At 49.3% G+C, this 16,589-nt stretch overlaps 1 protein-coding gene across 2 annotated transcripts in view; it reads right to left on the bottom strand.

Moving 5' to 3' along the window:
- Window positions 1-232: 232 nt before the first annotated feature.
- The window catches only part of LOC122716891 (LIM domain only protein 3-like), a 77,239-nt gene continuing 60,882 nt past the window's right edge, over window positions 233-16,589 (bottom strand). For both annotated transcript variants that reach the window (XM_043940393.1, XM_043940384.1), the window contains exons 3-6: window positions 8,651-8,762; window positions 8,118-8,381; window positions 839-1,079; window positions 233-564 (exon numbers count right to left, since the gene is read on the bottom strand). In XM_043940393.1, coding sequence (XP_043796328.1) covers window positions 409-564; window positions 839-1,079; window positions 8,118-8,381; window positions 8,651-8,739 — 750 coding nt within the window. In that variant the 5' untranslated portion in view covers window positions 8,740-8,762 and the 3' untranslated portion in view covers window positions 233-408. The remainder of the gene's footprint in view (window positions 565-838; window positions 1,080-8,117; window positions 8,382-8,650; window positions 8,763-16,589) is intronic.

Below are 16,589 nucleotides of genomic sequence, written 5' to 3'. Positions count from 1 at the left end.
GACGCTCGCACGCCTCTCCCCCCCCCCCTTCCCTATGCGGTTCTATCGTATCCTTTCCGATTAAATTTATTCATTATATAATTCGCGATCACAGTGATTATTCCCCAACCTCTGAACGAGAGTCTCGGGAGAACCGGAAGAGTCCCCTTCTCCGTGTTCGTGTGAATTTTCAACCATCCCCCCCTCCCTCCCCACCCATCATCTTTCCTCACCGATCCACGCGTTACGCGTCCATCCGTGTCCGTCTGTCACTCCGATACTTCGTTCCCTTCGTTCACTTTCGCGTTTTAATTTTCTCTCTTCGTACCGCTGTGTCCGTGCGCCGTTACGTCTGTTGGGTCAGCAGCGTGAACAGCCTCAATAACCGCTGAGACATCTGAGCTTCTTCAAGGGGGGTGACACCTCGTTTCAGCTGGTCGGCGCCTGCATAGACATTGGCGGTGGCTTGACCGGGCCGAGGGCAGGACCCGACAAACCGTTGTTGTTCATGTCCCCTGGAGCTCTTGGGCCGCCCACGCCTATGGCCGTCCCGTTCACCATCGGTGTGCTCCCCGACATTTGTCCCTGCGCCCATTAAAAAAAAACCAACCTAGAATCTCTCTCCTTTACGTTCGTTCGAAAGAAAATTCGAAAGGATTAATAGGATTAAAAGTTCCCTAATGATGCGAGTTCCATTGGAATGGAATTCGAAATCGCGTTTTTTCCGTTCCGTTCCATCGGTGTTCGATAATATATAGAGGAGGGTTAAGTAAAAGTGGGGAGCAAAAGTCGGGATGTTGATCCCAAGTGATCGAAACGAGCGCGGCTCAAACGATTTTAGGATCCCCTCTTAACTTACGTTGGACACGTGATTGTGTTGACCCACCGACTGGCCGAGTCCCTGATGAGGTTGCAGCGGATTGTGACCCGGATGCATGTTCTGGCCAGGCGGTGTCGGCGCTGGGGGCAGTTGCCTTTTGATGTACGCCAGCGTGGCCGGTGTTTGTACTGACATATTGGCGAACGCGAGCCTCTCCTCGTAGTCGAACTCGCATAGGATTTTGTTCTCGCACAGATAGAATCGATCGCCCACGCAAAACCTGAAATCAAAACGAAAGAGTTGCCAGGTGGAAGGGCCGTTCCAAACCGGTCGAGGATATACGCCTGTTCCTCTCATCGACTGTCTGCCACCTCGAAATCAGGGCAGCGTCGAGCAGTCGAGATCGATCGAGATCTCACCGCGATATCCTCACCTGTTACGTTCGAGAACCGCGAGAATCCAGTTGAGAGGGAACGACCGGACTGGTTCGGCCATTACAGCTCGCCTTTCGACGAATACTTTCGGAAATTTAGCTCGCGATATTCGTTCTTTCGCAAGACAAGAGAAATTTTGTCGAAGATCTCGTTGCTTCGATCCATTCTCCAATTTCGCGATCGTGTTTATAGACGTTTGAAATTGACTTTTTCTTTTTTTTTTTTTTTTTTTTTTCTTTGACGAATGCACACATCGATATGACTCGTTGGATATCTTTATTAATGAGACCCTTGACTCAGGTCTCGCGATGCGATTTCTTTTTTTTTTTTCTTTTTTCCATTTCCTTTCTCTCATTTCAACACCACGAAATATATCCAACGAATATTGCCCCTATTCAAATTTCTCGATCCTTCCCTTTGATCTCTTTGACGATACCCACCAATTAATTTCGACGCGATTAAAAGAAACACCGCGACAGCTAAACCGCGCATTATTTTTAGCATATCGAGAAAAAAGCGGGGGGGGGTGGGGGAGGGGAATTCGAATCGAAACCNAAAAAAAAAAAAAAAAAAAAAAAAGAAAAAAAAAGCGCGCACCGATTCTTTCATTCGCGAGCCACCACGCGTGGGAGTCACACGGAGGCTCGTCGATAATCGGTTGATTGTCGCAACGAGAGAGAGAGAGAGAGAGAGAGAGGGGGGGGGAAGCGAAAAAAAGCGTACGAAAAAAAAGGACGGGAAAAAAGCGAACGCAAAAAAAGAAAAAAAATATAAAAATAAAAACTCGGGAGGGGACAAAAAAAAAAGGAGAAACAATGACAAAGGGTGGCACGGGGACGAAGCGGTGGATAACGAGCGTATCGCAACGTGTCGGACAAATAATTATTATCGGGCTTCTGTCCGCGAGCGGTCTCACATCCGCTTTGATCCCGGTAGGAAATACGAGAGCGAAATACGAGAGCGGCAGAGTCTGGTTCGAGGTAGATACTCTCATAATCGTACGGCAAATAGAATTATCGCGTTGCGCGCGGCCATTCCCGACGAGCACAGCTTATACCGGGTTTCGCTCGTTTCCCCTATTATACGCGTCGTCTGCTAAATGACGCTGTACTCTGATCCACCTCCTGCTCTCTCTCTATCTCCCTCTCTTTCTATCCTCCACACCCCTTCTGCCACTTCTATACACCTCCGCGTCGCGTTTCTCTATCCCCTATTCAGCTGACCGTCACCTGCTCGCTGCTTTCTGCCCGCGACTAGCCTCCTCCTGCTTTCAAGGTGTACCTCTCTCCTCCTTGTCAATTGCCTGCCACCTAACCGTGCTTGGCTATTCACCTCGTTTCACCTCTTCGCTCTTCGCGGATTTCTTTCCACGAATTCCTTTCTTTTCCATTTTTTTTCTTTTTTCTTTCTTTCTTTCTTTCTTTTTATTTATTTTTTTTTTTTTAATTGTTTGTCGAATTGTTTGTTGGTAAGAAGTATTTATAGATTTCGAAATGTTCGTGTTTCGAGTCGATTATCGAAGATGTTAATTATTTGCGAACGAATCGAAGTTACGATCGGGCGAAATAAAAAATTAAATCACATTTTTGTTCAATATCTTCCTTTGTTCCTAATAATAATTTTTAACGTTTAATTCGCGATTCTACTCACCGAGAAGGGAATATTTCTCAACCTCTATCGAAAATCAAAATCTATTCAAACGCGAAGGAAACTTCGTTATAACGGGACACGTTAATACACGTTACGAAGTAACACGATTTTATCTTTATGGGTCGCCACGTGTCGTATTAAAGCGTTTTCCACGGTGTGAATACCGTTTCGCGATATTAAGAATTCTTTCCCAACTCTTTTTTTTTTTTTTTTTTTATTTATAAGCAAGCAACACATTCGCGTCACATTCTTTCGACCGTTGTTGTTCGTCGTAAGCCTGGATCGAAGTAGATATTCGCATAACTACGAGCCGGCGGAATTATACTGTTGCACGAGTGCACTCGTTTCAGAGTCTCTATTATGATCGCGCGAATAATGCCGCGCGAATCCCATTCCTCTAATTCTCGCTACCGATGCAGCTGTCTGTCACGGCACAATACCATCCGCGCGCGATACCCGCCGGTTTTCCACTTTCATCTAGCGTTTTGAACAAGCTCTATCGCCTACAATTTAATCCCACCCCGGTTAATTGTTCGTTGCCATTACGCTCGAAAATCTCTCTCTTTCTCTCTCTCTCTCTTTAACGAGAGAACAAACGGCAAATCGAATTTCGGAGAAAAAGAGAAATAATAAAAGGCAGATTGGTTTCATTAGCTATTTCAAAATATTAAATTCTGATACACTCGAGGCGATCGTAAAATGTAATCGGAAAGATTGGACGAAAATATCGCGCAAACGGGACAAATCAGATCGGAACAAACAAATATCCCTCTCTCTCTCTCTCTCTCTCTCTCTCTCTCTCTCTCCTTCCTTCTCTCATTTCCCGATATATAACACGCTACACTATTGAACACCTTCGATCCACCAGAATTTTCAAAAGCTTCCTTTTTCAAACGGTCTTTGATACAGAAATAAAGTAAAGCGTAAGCCGCGCAAACATCGTAGACCTAGAAATCGCCAATGGCGAACCGCAACGAGACATTTAAAATATTAATACCGTAAGGTATACGGGAACGAAAGGCGGAAAAAGGGATGGGTCCGAGCCGAGGTCCAACGTTGCACGATCCACGTGGAAAATTTCAATCGTGGAGAGGAGGAGAAGAGGTCTCTAAGATCGGCACGAGTGAATGTTTAACGAGGGTCGCGGCTGGGAAGGATCCTGGATACGAAACACGAGAATTCAAGAAAAATCGGACACGTCCGGCTCCCGTTGGAAAAACGGACCGGCTCCGTGCCACCGGAAGCCGGTACTTTTGTAAATAAATAAAGTAACCGGTGCCAATGCGTGACCCCATTAGACTCGCTTTACGTGTTCGATGCAGTTGCAACGTGTACTTGCAACCGTCGAGACCAGCCAAAGAGAGAGAGAGAGAGAGAGAATGAAAAAGAGAGAAATATAAAACATTCACCGTTTCGCTCTCCTCCTCTGCGAATCTTTTTCTTTGAAGGGAGACATACACACACACACACACATATACAGGTTTCTTGAATAAAATTTGCATACGCGCCTCGTCGCGATCGCGTCCAGGGATCCCTGTACCCCTCCCGTTACCGGTTTAATTTGCGCCTCTGCCGCGACGGGACGAGTTTCCTCTTGCACAGGAAAGAGGATTAAGCCGCTCTCTCGTCCAGCTGGAAGGCGTTGCCAGGCAAATTAACCGTATCGGCTCGAACAACCGCGCCATCCGTGATTAATGGCTTGCTCGTGGTATAAGTGCAGGTTTTTAGATTCTTCTCTTTCCTTTATTATTATTATTATTATTATTATTGTTGTTGTTGTTGTTATTGCTATTTTTTTTCTCTTCTTTTTTTTTTTTTTTAAACAAGGATAGGGGACGTTAAACGGATACACGTAGCATCGAAGAGATAATAAATTTTACTGGCGACTGGTGACTGGTCGCGAATCACGGGACCGATAATACCGATGCCGATTTCACGTCCAACCTAGGTAATAATCGTATGCAACGCGATTATTAGTGTACGCGCGTACGCGTGTGTACGTGTGCGCGCGTTTTGGAACAGGTTTTCTCCCCAGCCGGTTATAAACACGCGTTAAGTCAATTTTCGCTCCTTATCTCCCTTATTATAACAGTAATTTAACGAACTGTTAACGATCGATCGGATGTGCCCGCTCCGCAGCCGAAGACATTATCGCTTTAAAGAAGCGAAAGTGTGAATTCCCAAAGAAGGGAGAAAGAGGGGATGGGGCGCGAAGATGGAAGAAATCGTTGATTTCAATTTCCCCCCCCCCTCTCTTCCCCCTCGAAATTGAACCCGGGGACCCGAGATCTCGCGCGAGGATGTTTCATGAACACGCCACGATTCCTCGCGAGGAATTCGGGCGAATTAGCGACGGCGGGACGGCAAACTGCAATTTGTAGCCGGCGAGGGCATTAACTGGGCGCTCGTTAAATTTGACCGGACGTCTTCTCAAGAGAGGATCGAAGAAACGTCGAGGGGACGCGTATTCCCGCGTATTCGCGCGCGCGTGTATGTGTGTGTGTGTGTGTACGGCAACCTATATCCCTACACAGTTCGAAGGGATCGTGTTGGTAGACCAGAGTCAGAGAGAGAGAGAGAGAGGGGGGAGAGTGTAGAGAAGGAGCGAGCGAGCGAGAGAGAGAGATATCTAATTGGATCGGTAAATCATCCTCTAACCAGGAGGGTGGTAGGCTAGGCACCGCCACCGGCAACCCTTTATTCTGTGTTATTACAGTCTAAAGTTACCCCGTGTAATTGTTGCTGTTTAATTGCAAACTCTAAGTCGTCGCGTTACACGTCGCGGCGCCCCGCGTATAATTGCCCTCCTCGAGTTCACCCGCTCGTTTTTTACCGACGAAATAATTGGAAACGATCCTCCTTCTCTCTCTATCTCTCCTCTCTCTAGCTCGCTCTCTTTCTCTCGTTCACCCCTGCCACGGGAAATATCTAAATCCGACCGAGAACGGGCGGAATCGTTTCGATCCACGGGCCACGGAACGTTCGGGGCTTCGATCAAACGGGAATAATTGGCGGGATTGGCGGTACGCTAAATTACCAATGAAATCTAATCGTCGGCAATTTCGTTTGGTTAAAGTGAAAGACAGTTTGCAGGTCTTGCAGCTGGCAACATAGAGGGCAATTTTTTTTTAAGTCTTTTAAAATCGTGTGCAAGAAGGGGGTAGAGTAAACGAGAGAAAATTTTTGCTATTACTCTAATAGGAGTTTTTTTTTTAAAATCATTTTTCCCTAGCTAAGCTCCTTTTTCCAATTCCCCTCAAACTCGTCGTCATTACTCTCGCTAAATTTATCCGTAGAAGGAATAGCACGAGTATAACGCGCGCGTTCCACTCCATCATCGCGAATACCCTTTTTCGATACGGGCTACGTGATACGAGATACGAGACCGATCAAAGCTACTGTATTGCGAACCGATAATAGAAATTAGGTTGCCGGTTATCCACCGTGAAAACGCGTTCGCCCCGCGTTTCGGGAACGAATCGTTCCCCGAAACGGGCAATGGCGGAAGCTATTCGTATCGGGAAAGCTTGCACACCGAACCGCAAGAACATCGCGCACTCTGCACTCCGCGCGGGGTGAATCACGGGGACAAAAGCAGGTTTCGTTGATTTCGTTGAAGTCGGTTGTACCCCGCGAGCGAGCGACACCGCTTTGGGGATGGCGGCTCCGTCGCTGCCCGCTCGGCCTATTGTCGAAGACAGACAATACAGCGCGATAAAAACGTAAAATTGATGCTCTTTTGTTCGCATTGTTTGAGAAGCTGTACAACGTTTGTCGCACGCCTGGACGAGCCACTGTTATTGGCTCCAAACTACATTCTCCTGTTCCGTTTCGCCTTCTCCCCTTCTCCTCTCTGCGCTCCACTCTCTCTCTCTCTCTCTCTTTCTCTCTTCCTCTCTCGACCTCTCATCGTCCATCACCGCGCTCGCCGTTCTCTCTCTCTTTCGCGCCCCCTTACGTGCCACCAGAGAACAACCCCGCTCGCTTTTCCTACCCCCTCGAAACCTTTCGTTTCGTCAATAAGCCGGCATTGTGTCCCGCCACGCTTCCATAGTTTCACCGTTTTACATTGACCGCCGCTCTTCCATCGAAACCTTATTCTCTCCGCCACCCCCTCTCCACCCCATCTCTCTCGCGATTTCTTGCCGCTCGTCGTTGTCGCGCGGTTCACGGACCGTGATTCTCCGCTCAACTGTATCCACCGATCCTTTGCCCCCCTCCCCGGTGTAATTCCCTCGCCGTTGGCCGACGTCGAAGGCATCCGACGTCGGGATCGCGGCCAGGATAAAGTCGCGAAATTACTCGGGCCTCGTTACCGGCGGCAATAAAATTTCGCATCCCGGCAAATTACTCGCCGCTCTGTCCGTTGTAATTTACGCGTCAGATGTTAGGTAGAGGCGGATGATCAACGGAGTAGGGAGAAAGAGAGGAGGGGAGGGGAAGGAAAGATCGCTTTGAGCCAAATTGCGGAACTTTAATAAAACGCGAGCGCGAGAGAGGACGCGATGGAAACGGAGAAGGAGGAGGAGGAGGAGGAGGAGGGGTAGGTGGTAATCGCGAGAGGAGAACTATTCGAACGAAACGATTCGATCTCGTTCGAGATAAAAGTCTGGCTCGATAGAAGACGCTAAAGACCGAATTTTACATTCGTCCCGATTCGTCCGAAAAGTTGCATTCAAGGGGACTCCGTCCTCCACTCGGAGCAATATGATACAAAAATGTCAGCAGTATCCGGATAATTACATAACTGGTCTCAGGGGTCGGAGGCGGGAGATGGACGTGGCGACGAGAGAAGTTGGCCTCCTCCTGCGTGGAACGCTGGCGCGAGCGGAGGAAGAGGTCGCGACGGATAGAGCGCAGGGTGATTTCCCAGCTGACCTGTAAAGCAACTCCCGAGCGGACTGTGTTTCTAGCAAACCGGTACTCCCGGTACTTCTTTCTTTCCGTCCCCTCCGTATTTCTCCGTATCCAACCGCCCCCAACCGCCCGCTCCACCGTCTTTGTTACTTTTGCATGCGTCGCTCCGTCCTCCCTTTTTCTCCGTTCTCGCATCGTCGTTCATCTCGACGAGGAGAAATGTACGTGGAAACGTTCGCGTGAGGATAAAGGGGGGAGGGGGAAAAAAAAAAGAAGAAGAAGAATAGAAAAAGAAAAATTGAAGATCGAAAGATCGAAGGAGGGGATGATGAAGGGAGTATTACGGATGAAGGATTCGATTCGATTGGTTAACTTACCGATGAGTGCACTGTTGGCAGGCGAAACAATCAAGGTGATAGACGTTCGTCCTGGCCTTCATAACCATCTCGAACGGCGGTATCTGCTTGTTGCAAGCCGCGCAATGTCCCGGATTCCCGAACAGCCTGAGGTAGTCCCTCTTACAGAGGATAAGGTTGGCCCTGGTGAACAGACTAGAACCGACCTCTCCTAACCTACAGTCGCAGCACCCGCACTTGAGACAGTCCTCGTGCCAGAACAGGTCCATGGCCTTGAGGAGATACCTGAAGAACCGACCATAGTTTTCCTTCTTACCGACCAGTAGCCTATCATTCTCTCCAGCTTCATCTTCCACCGGATTTCCGGAAGAAGTTTATCTTTCGATTAACTTTCGATTTTTGAACTTTTTCTTCTTTTTTTTTTTTTTTTCTCTTCTCGTTTAAAACGAACAATTATGGTTATACGTCACAACAATCGGTTCTTTCTTTCTTTTTTTTTTTTTCCTTTTTTTTTCCTGTTTTCGAATAAAAATAACGCGATCGGTATCTCTCACCTTTCCGTGATCGGTTTCCCACAACCAGCGCACTCGTGCTGCGTCGCGCCATTTTTACTCGGCTCCGACTTGCTCACGTCCATCGTCATCGTGATTTCGGCTAGAACGCCGTCTGCAACAAGGAACAAGAACGGCGACTCGTTAAATCCGCGACATCGTGAATCGTGTCTCCCTACCATTGTGCCTCCGTAACAATGCCCCGCGCAGACAGCCACCACGCGTAATGTACACGTACGTCGTGATAATAAGCGTCTGCTAAGTGGCCGACAACACGCAATAACGATCCACGCTAATTGGAAACGGTCCTCGGTCGTCGCCGCCGCGAGAGTCAAATCTCTCTCGGGGTTTTTTCGATGGATCGATTTTGACCCGATGTCCACCACCCAAGCTAAATCCAAATCCTTCGAGACGTTCGAAAACGATTCGATCGAAATCGCGTTTTCCACGCGAACGAATGAAAAAGAAATTGTTTTCCAAAATTCGAAGTTATCGAGAGGAGAGGTTCGATCTTGATCCGTGGATCTCGATGAACGAGAACGCGGTTCGAGTTAGGCTCGAGTATCCGATGACCGCGTTTCGAAGATCTACAGGGGGGACAGCGGGAGGCGGCGGGTTCATCGATCGCGAGGAACCGTTCGAACCGATGTGGCCCGACGAGGGGTTGAAAAGCGACGCGGAGAGAAACAGAGAGAGAGAGAGAGAGAGGAATAACCACATTCGCAGGAACGAACGCGTTCTAAAGGCGATCCGAGGGAAGGAGGACGGCCGGCTAAAATGGTGAGTGGCTGCACGGCGAGGCGCGGGGGCTTAATTAATTAGCCGGATACTTTGAGTAACAATCCATTATTACATACAAACATCCTCGGCCCCGGGGCCGAGCTGTAGCTTTATGCTGCTAATTGGCCTTCTCAAAGCTTGGAGACCCGGGCACGAGTTATAAACGCCACTCCTCTAACTCGCCAGCATCCCGACTCCATCCCTCCCTCAACCTTCTCCACCTCCTTCTCCACCCCCTCCCACCTTCTCTATTTCTCGTTTCCCTCTTCCCAACCGTTCCTCTCTGTCCCTCTCTTTCCCTCCACCCCTCTCTCCCCTTTATACCCCGCGTGTCCTCCCCCTTGGACCACCACCACCACTACCACCACCACCATCACCACCACAACCATCACACTCGCACAAAACCCATACAACCAGACGCAGATATGGATACGCGAACGCGGCCACACGCATGTAAAAAGCGAGGGTGACACAGAGCGCGGGTGGGACGTGGACGAGCGGAGGATGGTGGGAACGAAGAGGAACAGCTCGACGAGGCGGCAGCAAGAGGTGGAGGAGGAGGAGGAGGAGGAGGAGGAGAGAGTTTGGTGGGATGACGATGAGGAAAGAGGGAGAGAGAGAGAGAGAGGTGGTCGAGGTGGAGGAAAGGAGTGTGGGAGATGAGGGAGAAGGAGGAGCAAGAGGAACGACGGATAGCGCTAATAACGCGCTCGTGGCGCAAAAAAAAAAAAAAAAAAAAAAAGGAAGGAGTATAATTGCCAGCCCTCGTGGCAGGTATTTTTCAAATAGGACCCCGTCCGTTAATTGGAGGGCAAATTAAAGAGGCGCCGCGGAGGAAAAAAACATCATCCCTCTACCGCGTATCCCCTTGGCCCCCCTCTTAGCGTGCCCCACCTATCCGCGTATCCAAGAGGCGTCTCGTGATTCGTCAAACGATCTGTGCGCTCCATTTTTTCTCCGGATTTATTCCTCTCTCTTTTTTCCTTCTTCCTCTCTTCTCTCTTTTTCCTCCTCCTCCTCTCCGTGTCCGCTTCCAACCGCTCCTTACCCCCCTCTTTCTCTCTCTCTCTCTCTCTCTCTCTCCTTTCCATTCTTCCTACGTTTCATCGGTAACGTAATTTCTGGTAATTCGATTGATACACGTCGATCGTCGGATGATGCCCACGCGGACGAGAACACGCGGGCGGGAAGAAGAAAGAGAGGTCTCCACCACGAGCGAAATTCCAACGGAAAGGGAGGATGAAAATTTTCACGTGCCTACGAGTCGCGATCGCGAATCCAATACCATCCGATCTGCCACCGATCATTCGGAAGAGATCGCGAGGGGTGCGAAACGCGACGCGCGCGCACGTGCGAATTCCCCTAGAGGGGAGAAATCCGCTTCTTAAGCGGAAGCAGGTAACCGATCTTTTCACGGGTGTACAGTTATTTGCCAGCCGGGCGCAGTATCAAATTCCATCGCGCCGGTATTCCATTCGCAGACGTTAGCGGCGAGAAGTACGAAGCGGTTGATAAAATTCGATCGCGCCCGTCAATTTGCCTATTCTATATCTGGCGACGATGCGCGTGTATCGGTAATCGACTCGAGCTGCGCGATCGATCTCGACGCATGCGCGATGTATCACGGTTGGGAAAGGAGGGAGGAGAGGAGGGAGTGAAATCTCCGCGGGGGGTCTCCGTACCCGCGTAAAATCGTTCTCGCGCGAAAAAAAGGACCGGTCGCGTGGAAACCGCCTTCTTCCGACCGGTTGACGGAATCGTAAAGTGAAAAGTTGATTTATGAAGGGGGTGTACGCGCATGGACGTGACCGGGTGGTCCCGGACCCGATACAGGGACCCCGCCATCACTTCCGCGCCGACTGTCTTTCGTGGTTCCGAGCGAAATGGGGCGAGTCGAGGGGGGTGTGGGCGCATCGACGAATAGGCGGCGGATACGAGTTTTTATTCGGTCAATATAAGGAAGGGTACCCTTGCGAAGATTACGAAACTGCCCTAACGGCAATATGGGATGGATATCGTGCGCGGCCCCGCTGCCATCCCCGGGATACGCTGTCGCTACGGACACACGGGGGCTGGTTTAATAAAAATGTCAAATATAAAGTGGCCGGCCGGGGGACGGACGTTTTAGGAAATAAATAAATGTAAAAGAAAGAGGGAGAAAGGGAGGAAGAAAGGAAGAAAGGAAGGAAGGAAGGAAGGAAGGAAGGAAGGAAGGAAGGAAGGAAGAAGCGTAGCGTTTCGACGCGGGGAGAGGGAGACGAATTCGTCCGTTGTGTAATAATAAGCGAGAGAATAGGCAGGCTGTCGTATAATATCTCGATGCGGGTGGAAATTGGCCTGTCGGATGGTTTAGAATATGCGTTGCGAATGAAATTAGTTTAAAAACTATAATAAAATTCAACGATCCCATTTGTGCGCCACCTGATCGCGTATTATTCCTCTCTCGTTTTTTCGTTACAGGTTACCTCGATATCGATACGTGACTTAAAATAACCCCGTTCTTATCCAGATTCCCCCTTTCTCCCCTCCCCCCACCTCTAAAATGGCCAACGGTATAATATCAGGGGTTGGATCTATAGGGCAGAATTAAATTATGCGTTACGAATGAAATTACTTTGGAAAACGAAAACGAGAATTCAACGACCCCGTTTGAGTCACTCGATCTCCTCGTATATACCACCACCACCGCCACTCCCGTTTCGTATTACGGATCCGCTGCAATATTGATACGCAATTAAGAATATCCTCTGCGTACTTGTCCGGATTCCCGTGCTCACCGGGGAACCCTGTTTAATTGCATCTAGCGTCGAAGCAATTAGACAAGTAATCTCACACGTATCTCTTATCCGCCCGTGAAACTCGATATTTCGTGGCTGCGCGAAACGAGCCGATCAAATATGAAAATAACTCGGTCACGATTTAACCGAGGTCGAACTTGGACGAGAGAGAGAGAGAGAGAGAGAGAAAAAGGAGAAAGAGAGAGAAGCGAGGAGAAGAGACGAAGGAGAGGAAAGAAACGAGGGGACGAAAGAGGAGGGGAGGGGAGGGATAAAGAGGAAAAAAAATTGGGCGTATAAGAGGGAGGGGGAAAAAATCAGAACGCACCCTCATCCTCGTCGAGTCACGTTCCGCATCTTGCCGCGTGTCCTTCGAGCCGTGGATCGAGCGGGTAGCGAGAGCGCGGCCGGTCTCGGGTCTCGGGTACGCGTTGGGAATAGAGCGCAGGATAGGGCAAAGTAGAGGGCACGAGGTGGTGCATAACACGAGGCGGCAGGCACGGCTGCAATTTCGGGGTTTAATAATGATCCCAGCCGACGCGGCTCAAGGCTGTATCCCGTGTCATTATACTGTGAAGTGGAGAGGCTGCTAATTAGTCATTAGCGTAGGAAAAAGACACCTTGAACAGGGTTGGTAGGTACAGGACGGGCAGCAACCCCATCCGACGGACGGTGGTGCATAGGTACGGCAAACTTGAGCAAACAGGGTGTAGCTTCTAGCCTACGTCTAATTGGACCCTAGCGACGTAAGTTCTACTAATTGAGACCAGGCCTGTAACTATCAGCCGCGCGACAAGGGCCTTCGTAAATTCGCCGAGGATCGACGGTAGTCGGTGAATATACGTGTGCCCGTGTGCCGGTCGCGCGCGCACACCCTCGCCGACACGGGAACTGCGCCCGATCCCGAGAAAGCGCACGTCCCTTTCTTGTTTTCGTTCGTTTCTTGTCGTTCTTCGCGTCTTGGAACGTTGAACTTTCAAAAAAAAAAAAAAAAAAAAAAAAAAATCGCGCGGCGCGAATCTCTGAAAAGTGGAAGAGGAAAAGGAAGGGAGAGACGAGGAAGAAGACGGAAGAATATATACGAATATACATACATATATATATATATATACGTAGATTTATAATTGAGAGACTTGACACTCGACGAGCGAGAGAGAGTGGGCCGAAATTTTTCTTACGGGTATATTTCATAAATGTCCGCACGGCCGCGCACCACTAATTTGCATCGTGTATCTATGCATATATTTCATGGTCTAGAAGTTATTAGTCTCGCTCCAGTAAGCGCGATACAGTTTGCAACCTATGACTAATTGGAAGTCGGTAACGTAGCTGCAAGTTTCGCTAATTGAGACGACCAGTTTAGTAACTACTAGAGAGCGCACGAAGGGCGTTCTCGGGGAAAGGAAATTTCTCAAGGAGAATTCGAATCAACCGGCGAGCCTTAATTTCATCCCCCCCTCCCCTCACCTCCCTCTTCCCTCTCCACCTCCCCCTCTCGGTTACTCTTCACACAGTGCCTCACACAGTGCCGCCCGACCACCGACTACTTTCGTTTCCACTACCATCGCGCGCGAGATTAACGTTTAATTAAGCATTGGCGCTTAACTAAACGGGGCCCGGCCGCGTTGATTTCACGAGTCATAGTTTCCGGTGATATAAAACGAAATCGCCGGTTGATACGCCACTTTCGAAACCAGGCGTCGTCCAATTAACCGGCGCGCCGGGAGGACGCGTTTAATCGTCCCAATTAATGGCTCCGCTTCGAAATTTCGACCTTCTCCCTGCAAATCCCCGCCGCAGACAAGATCGTTTGCCGCGTGATCTAACCGCCACCGATTCTTCTCTTCCTTGATCTTTTTTTAACGACCTTTTCCCCGGATTTTTTAAGATGGGGAGGGGAAAGGGGGAGAGAGGGAGAGGAAGGGAAGTGGTAGGATAACAAACGCAATCACGCGGTGCTCGAGCATCCCGAGCTTTCTAAGAAAGGTCCTCGAAATTCGAACAACACGATAACGACTGGGATCCTGCCTCGGTCCTCGCGGTCGAATCTCCTCCAACTATACCAGAAGACATATAAATTTCACAGCGGTCGCGTAACGAATCCACCGGGGAGAAAGAAGGAGAAGAAGGTAGCCAAAGAAGGGGAGGGGGGTAAGAGAGAGACGGAGGGAGGAAGCTGCAAGTGGTGAATAGGGATGGAAGAAAGAGGACGATACATGTATATATATATATATATATACATCGGTGTAACGGTGGGTGAGAAAGAGAGAAGGATGGAGCAGGGGAGGAGAGGGGAAGGAAGGTAGGTAGAGCCAAATTTTAATTTCACCCCTAACAAGGGAAGGAGTACCGAGTAGGGTGCTCCTCGGCCCCTTCAGGACCATGCTATTCCATCCTTCAGAATCATTATATCGCCAATTAGAAGATAGCGGAGCTCGCCGACGCCTAACAAGCTTCCTGGGGAGACAGATCTACTCCCGATCTTACCGTTATACGCGCTGGCAACCGTACCGCGCGCTCCGCCGCTGTCTTCGTAGCGAGAGCTCGTTATAAAATATTCTTCTAACCGCTCTCTGTCTTTCTTCTTCGTTTACGCCGTCCCTCCTCTCTCTCTCTCTCTCTCTCTCTCTCTCTCTCTCTTTCTTTCCCTTTCTCTTGCTCTTTGTTTTTCCTCTCCGAGTCGTATCTACGAGTCCAGATATTTTCGAAGCTTGGCGCTAATTAGCCGGTAACTACGCTAACGATTATCGCCGGGAATAACTGCGGAATTTCGTTCCCTCGTGTCGTCTTTCATCGGGAACGTTTTTTTCCGTTTAATCAGTTCCCCATTGAATTAAGAAAAATGCGAAACGACGAGAGGAACGAGAGGCGTGAAAGAACGGGCGGAGAAGAATCGTGGCAAAGGACGAGAGGAGGAGAGGGGGATAATGGTATATCCGACTTTGAACTTCTCCAACGTTGAATTCCTCCGGCGAGTTTATTTCCCACGTTTCCCGCCCGCTCGGTGAAAATGTACAACGCGCATCAATACGAAACGTTTCCCGTTTGACGCGACTCCCATTAAACCGTCCTCGAAGAAACAAGCAGCTCGAGCAACGCTACTAGCCCCTAGGATGACGCGTCGAGAGACGACAGGCTTGAGGTTGGCGGAGAAGCGAAATGGAATTGTTCGATGGTGTATACGAGGGATATACGGATAGATTGTAGGCGGATGCGCGTCGATGTCGCTGTGAATAGGAAAGAATTCAATTTAACCTTATTTTCGTCCCTATCAGATCCGCGACGATAAATTTCAAGGTAGGGATAAAATGTAAAATTCTTCTTCCGCGACCGATTCTCTTTCTTTTTTTGATTCTTCAAAATACATCGAAGCGGAGAATTTTTTTCAAAAGGAAAGGTTCAAAAAAAAAAAAAATTCCACGTACTCCTTTCATCGGATCTATTTTTAGACTTGATCGAATGAGATTAAATAAGCGATAAAAGTTTTTGGAAAAAAATTCAACGCCTTGTGTATTCAGCGAATAGGCGGTATTCGTTTTCGAATGGACGCATACCGTCGAAACATGGATTTGAACAACCCTTCGAATCGACCACCCGTGCAATGTTTATTTTTGCCCTTGTCTATGTTATGTTTATATTTGCGCTACAAAACACCCTCCCTCCCCTTCCCTCCCCTTCCCTTCCCTTCCCTTCCCCTCCCACCCCCTCCCCACCCCCGCCCTCAATATTCCGGGAGGGCGAAGTCGGCCAGATGACACAGAGACACGCGTGTTCCGAATTTCGCGATCGCGATCATTACCGCGCCACGCGGCCAAGATACCCCTCGCCACCATCCCTCGGCGCATATTTATTAATAAGGTTTCCCTATTGTCGGCCGAAGGACCATTCATTTAGCGCGGTGAGTTCGCGAGCACTCACGTTCCCCGGCTGTAATTAATAGTCGATCCCACGCGATAAAACGCAAAATTAATTACGTCGTACCGTGAAGAATAGCGCGCAGCTACCCCGTCGAGGTTTACAGCGATCGCGTCTGCGCAATCTCCGCGATCGGTCGGGCCAATATCGCCCGATATCCCAACGACTCCTCTCCGCCACGATCTTTATCTTTTTTCTTCGTTAAACGATTGCTTCGCGAAACTTCAAATTTCCCTTCCCCCCCCCTCCCCCCCCAAATGATTCTGGTTCACCGAAGGGAGAGATTTCGCTGCGAGGCGATCGATGGATCTCGTGGATTTCCCTTTTCCATTTTTCCGAGCCGGTCCTCTCCAGGCTAATCGGAAACGGAGGGAGAAGGAACGTATACGAAGGCGTTTCGAACTCGACTCCGGTGTCGAGGCAGAATCGACGCGGCACCCCGCGATACACTTTTCTCGGTAGGCAATATT

The sequence above is a fragment of the Apis laboriosa genome, unplaced genomic scaffold, assembly GCF_014066325.1.
Source record: "Apis laboriosa isolate Shangri-la unplaced genomic scaffold, ASM1406632v1 scaffold11_cov152, whole genome shotgun sequence".
NCBI classification, from domain to species: Eukaryota; Metazoa; Arthropoda; class Insecta; order Hymenoptera; family Apidae; genus Apis; species Apis laboriosa.
The sequence above is the reverse complement of the archived record's forward strand: the minus strand, read 5'-3'. Positions and strand labels throughout refer to the sequence as shown.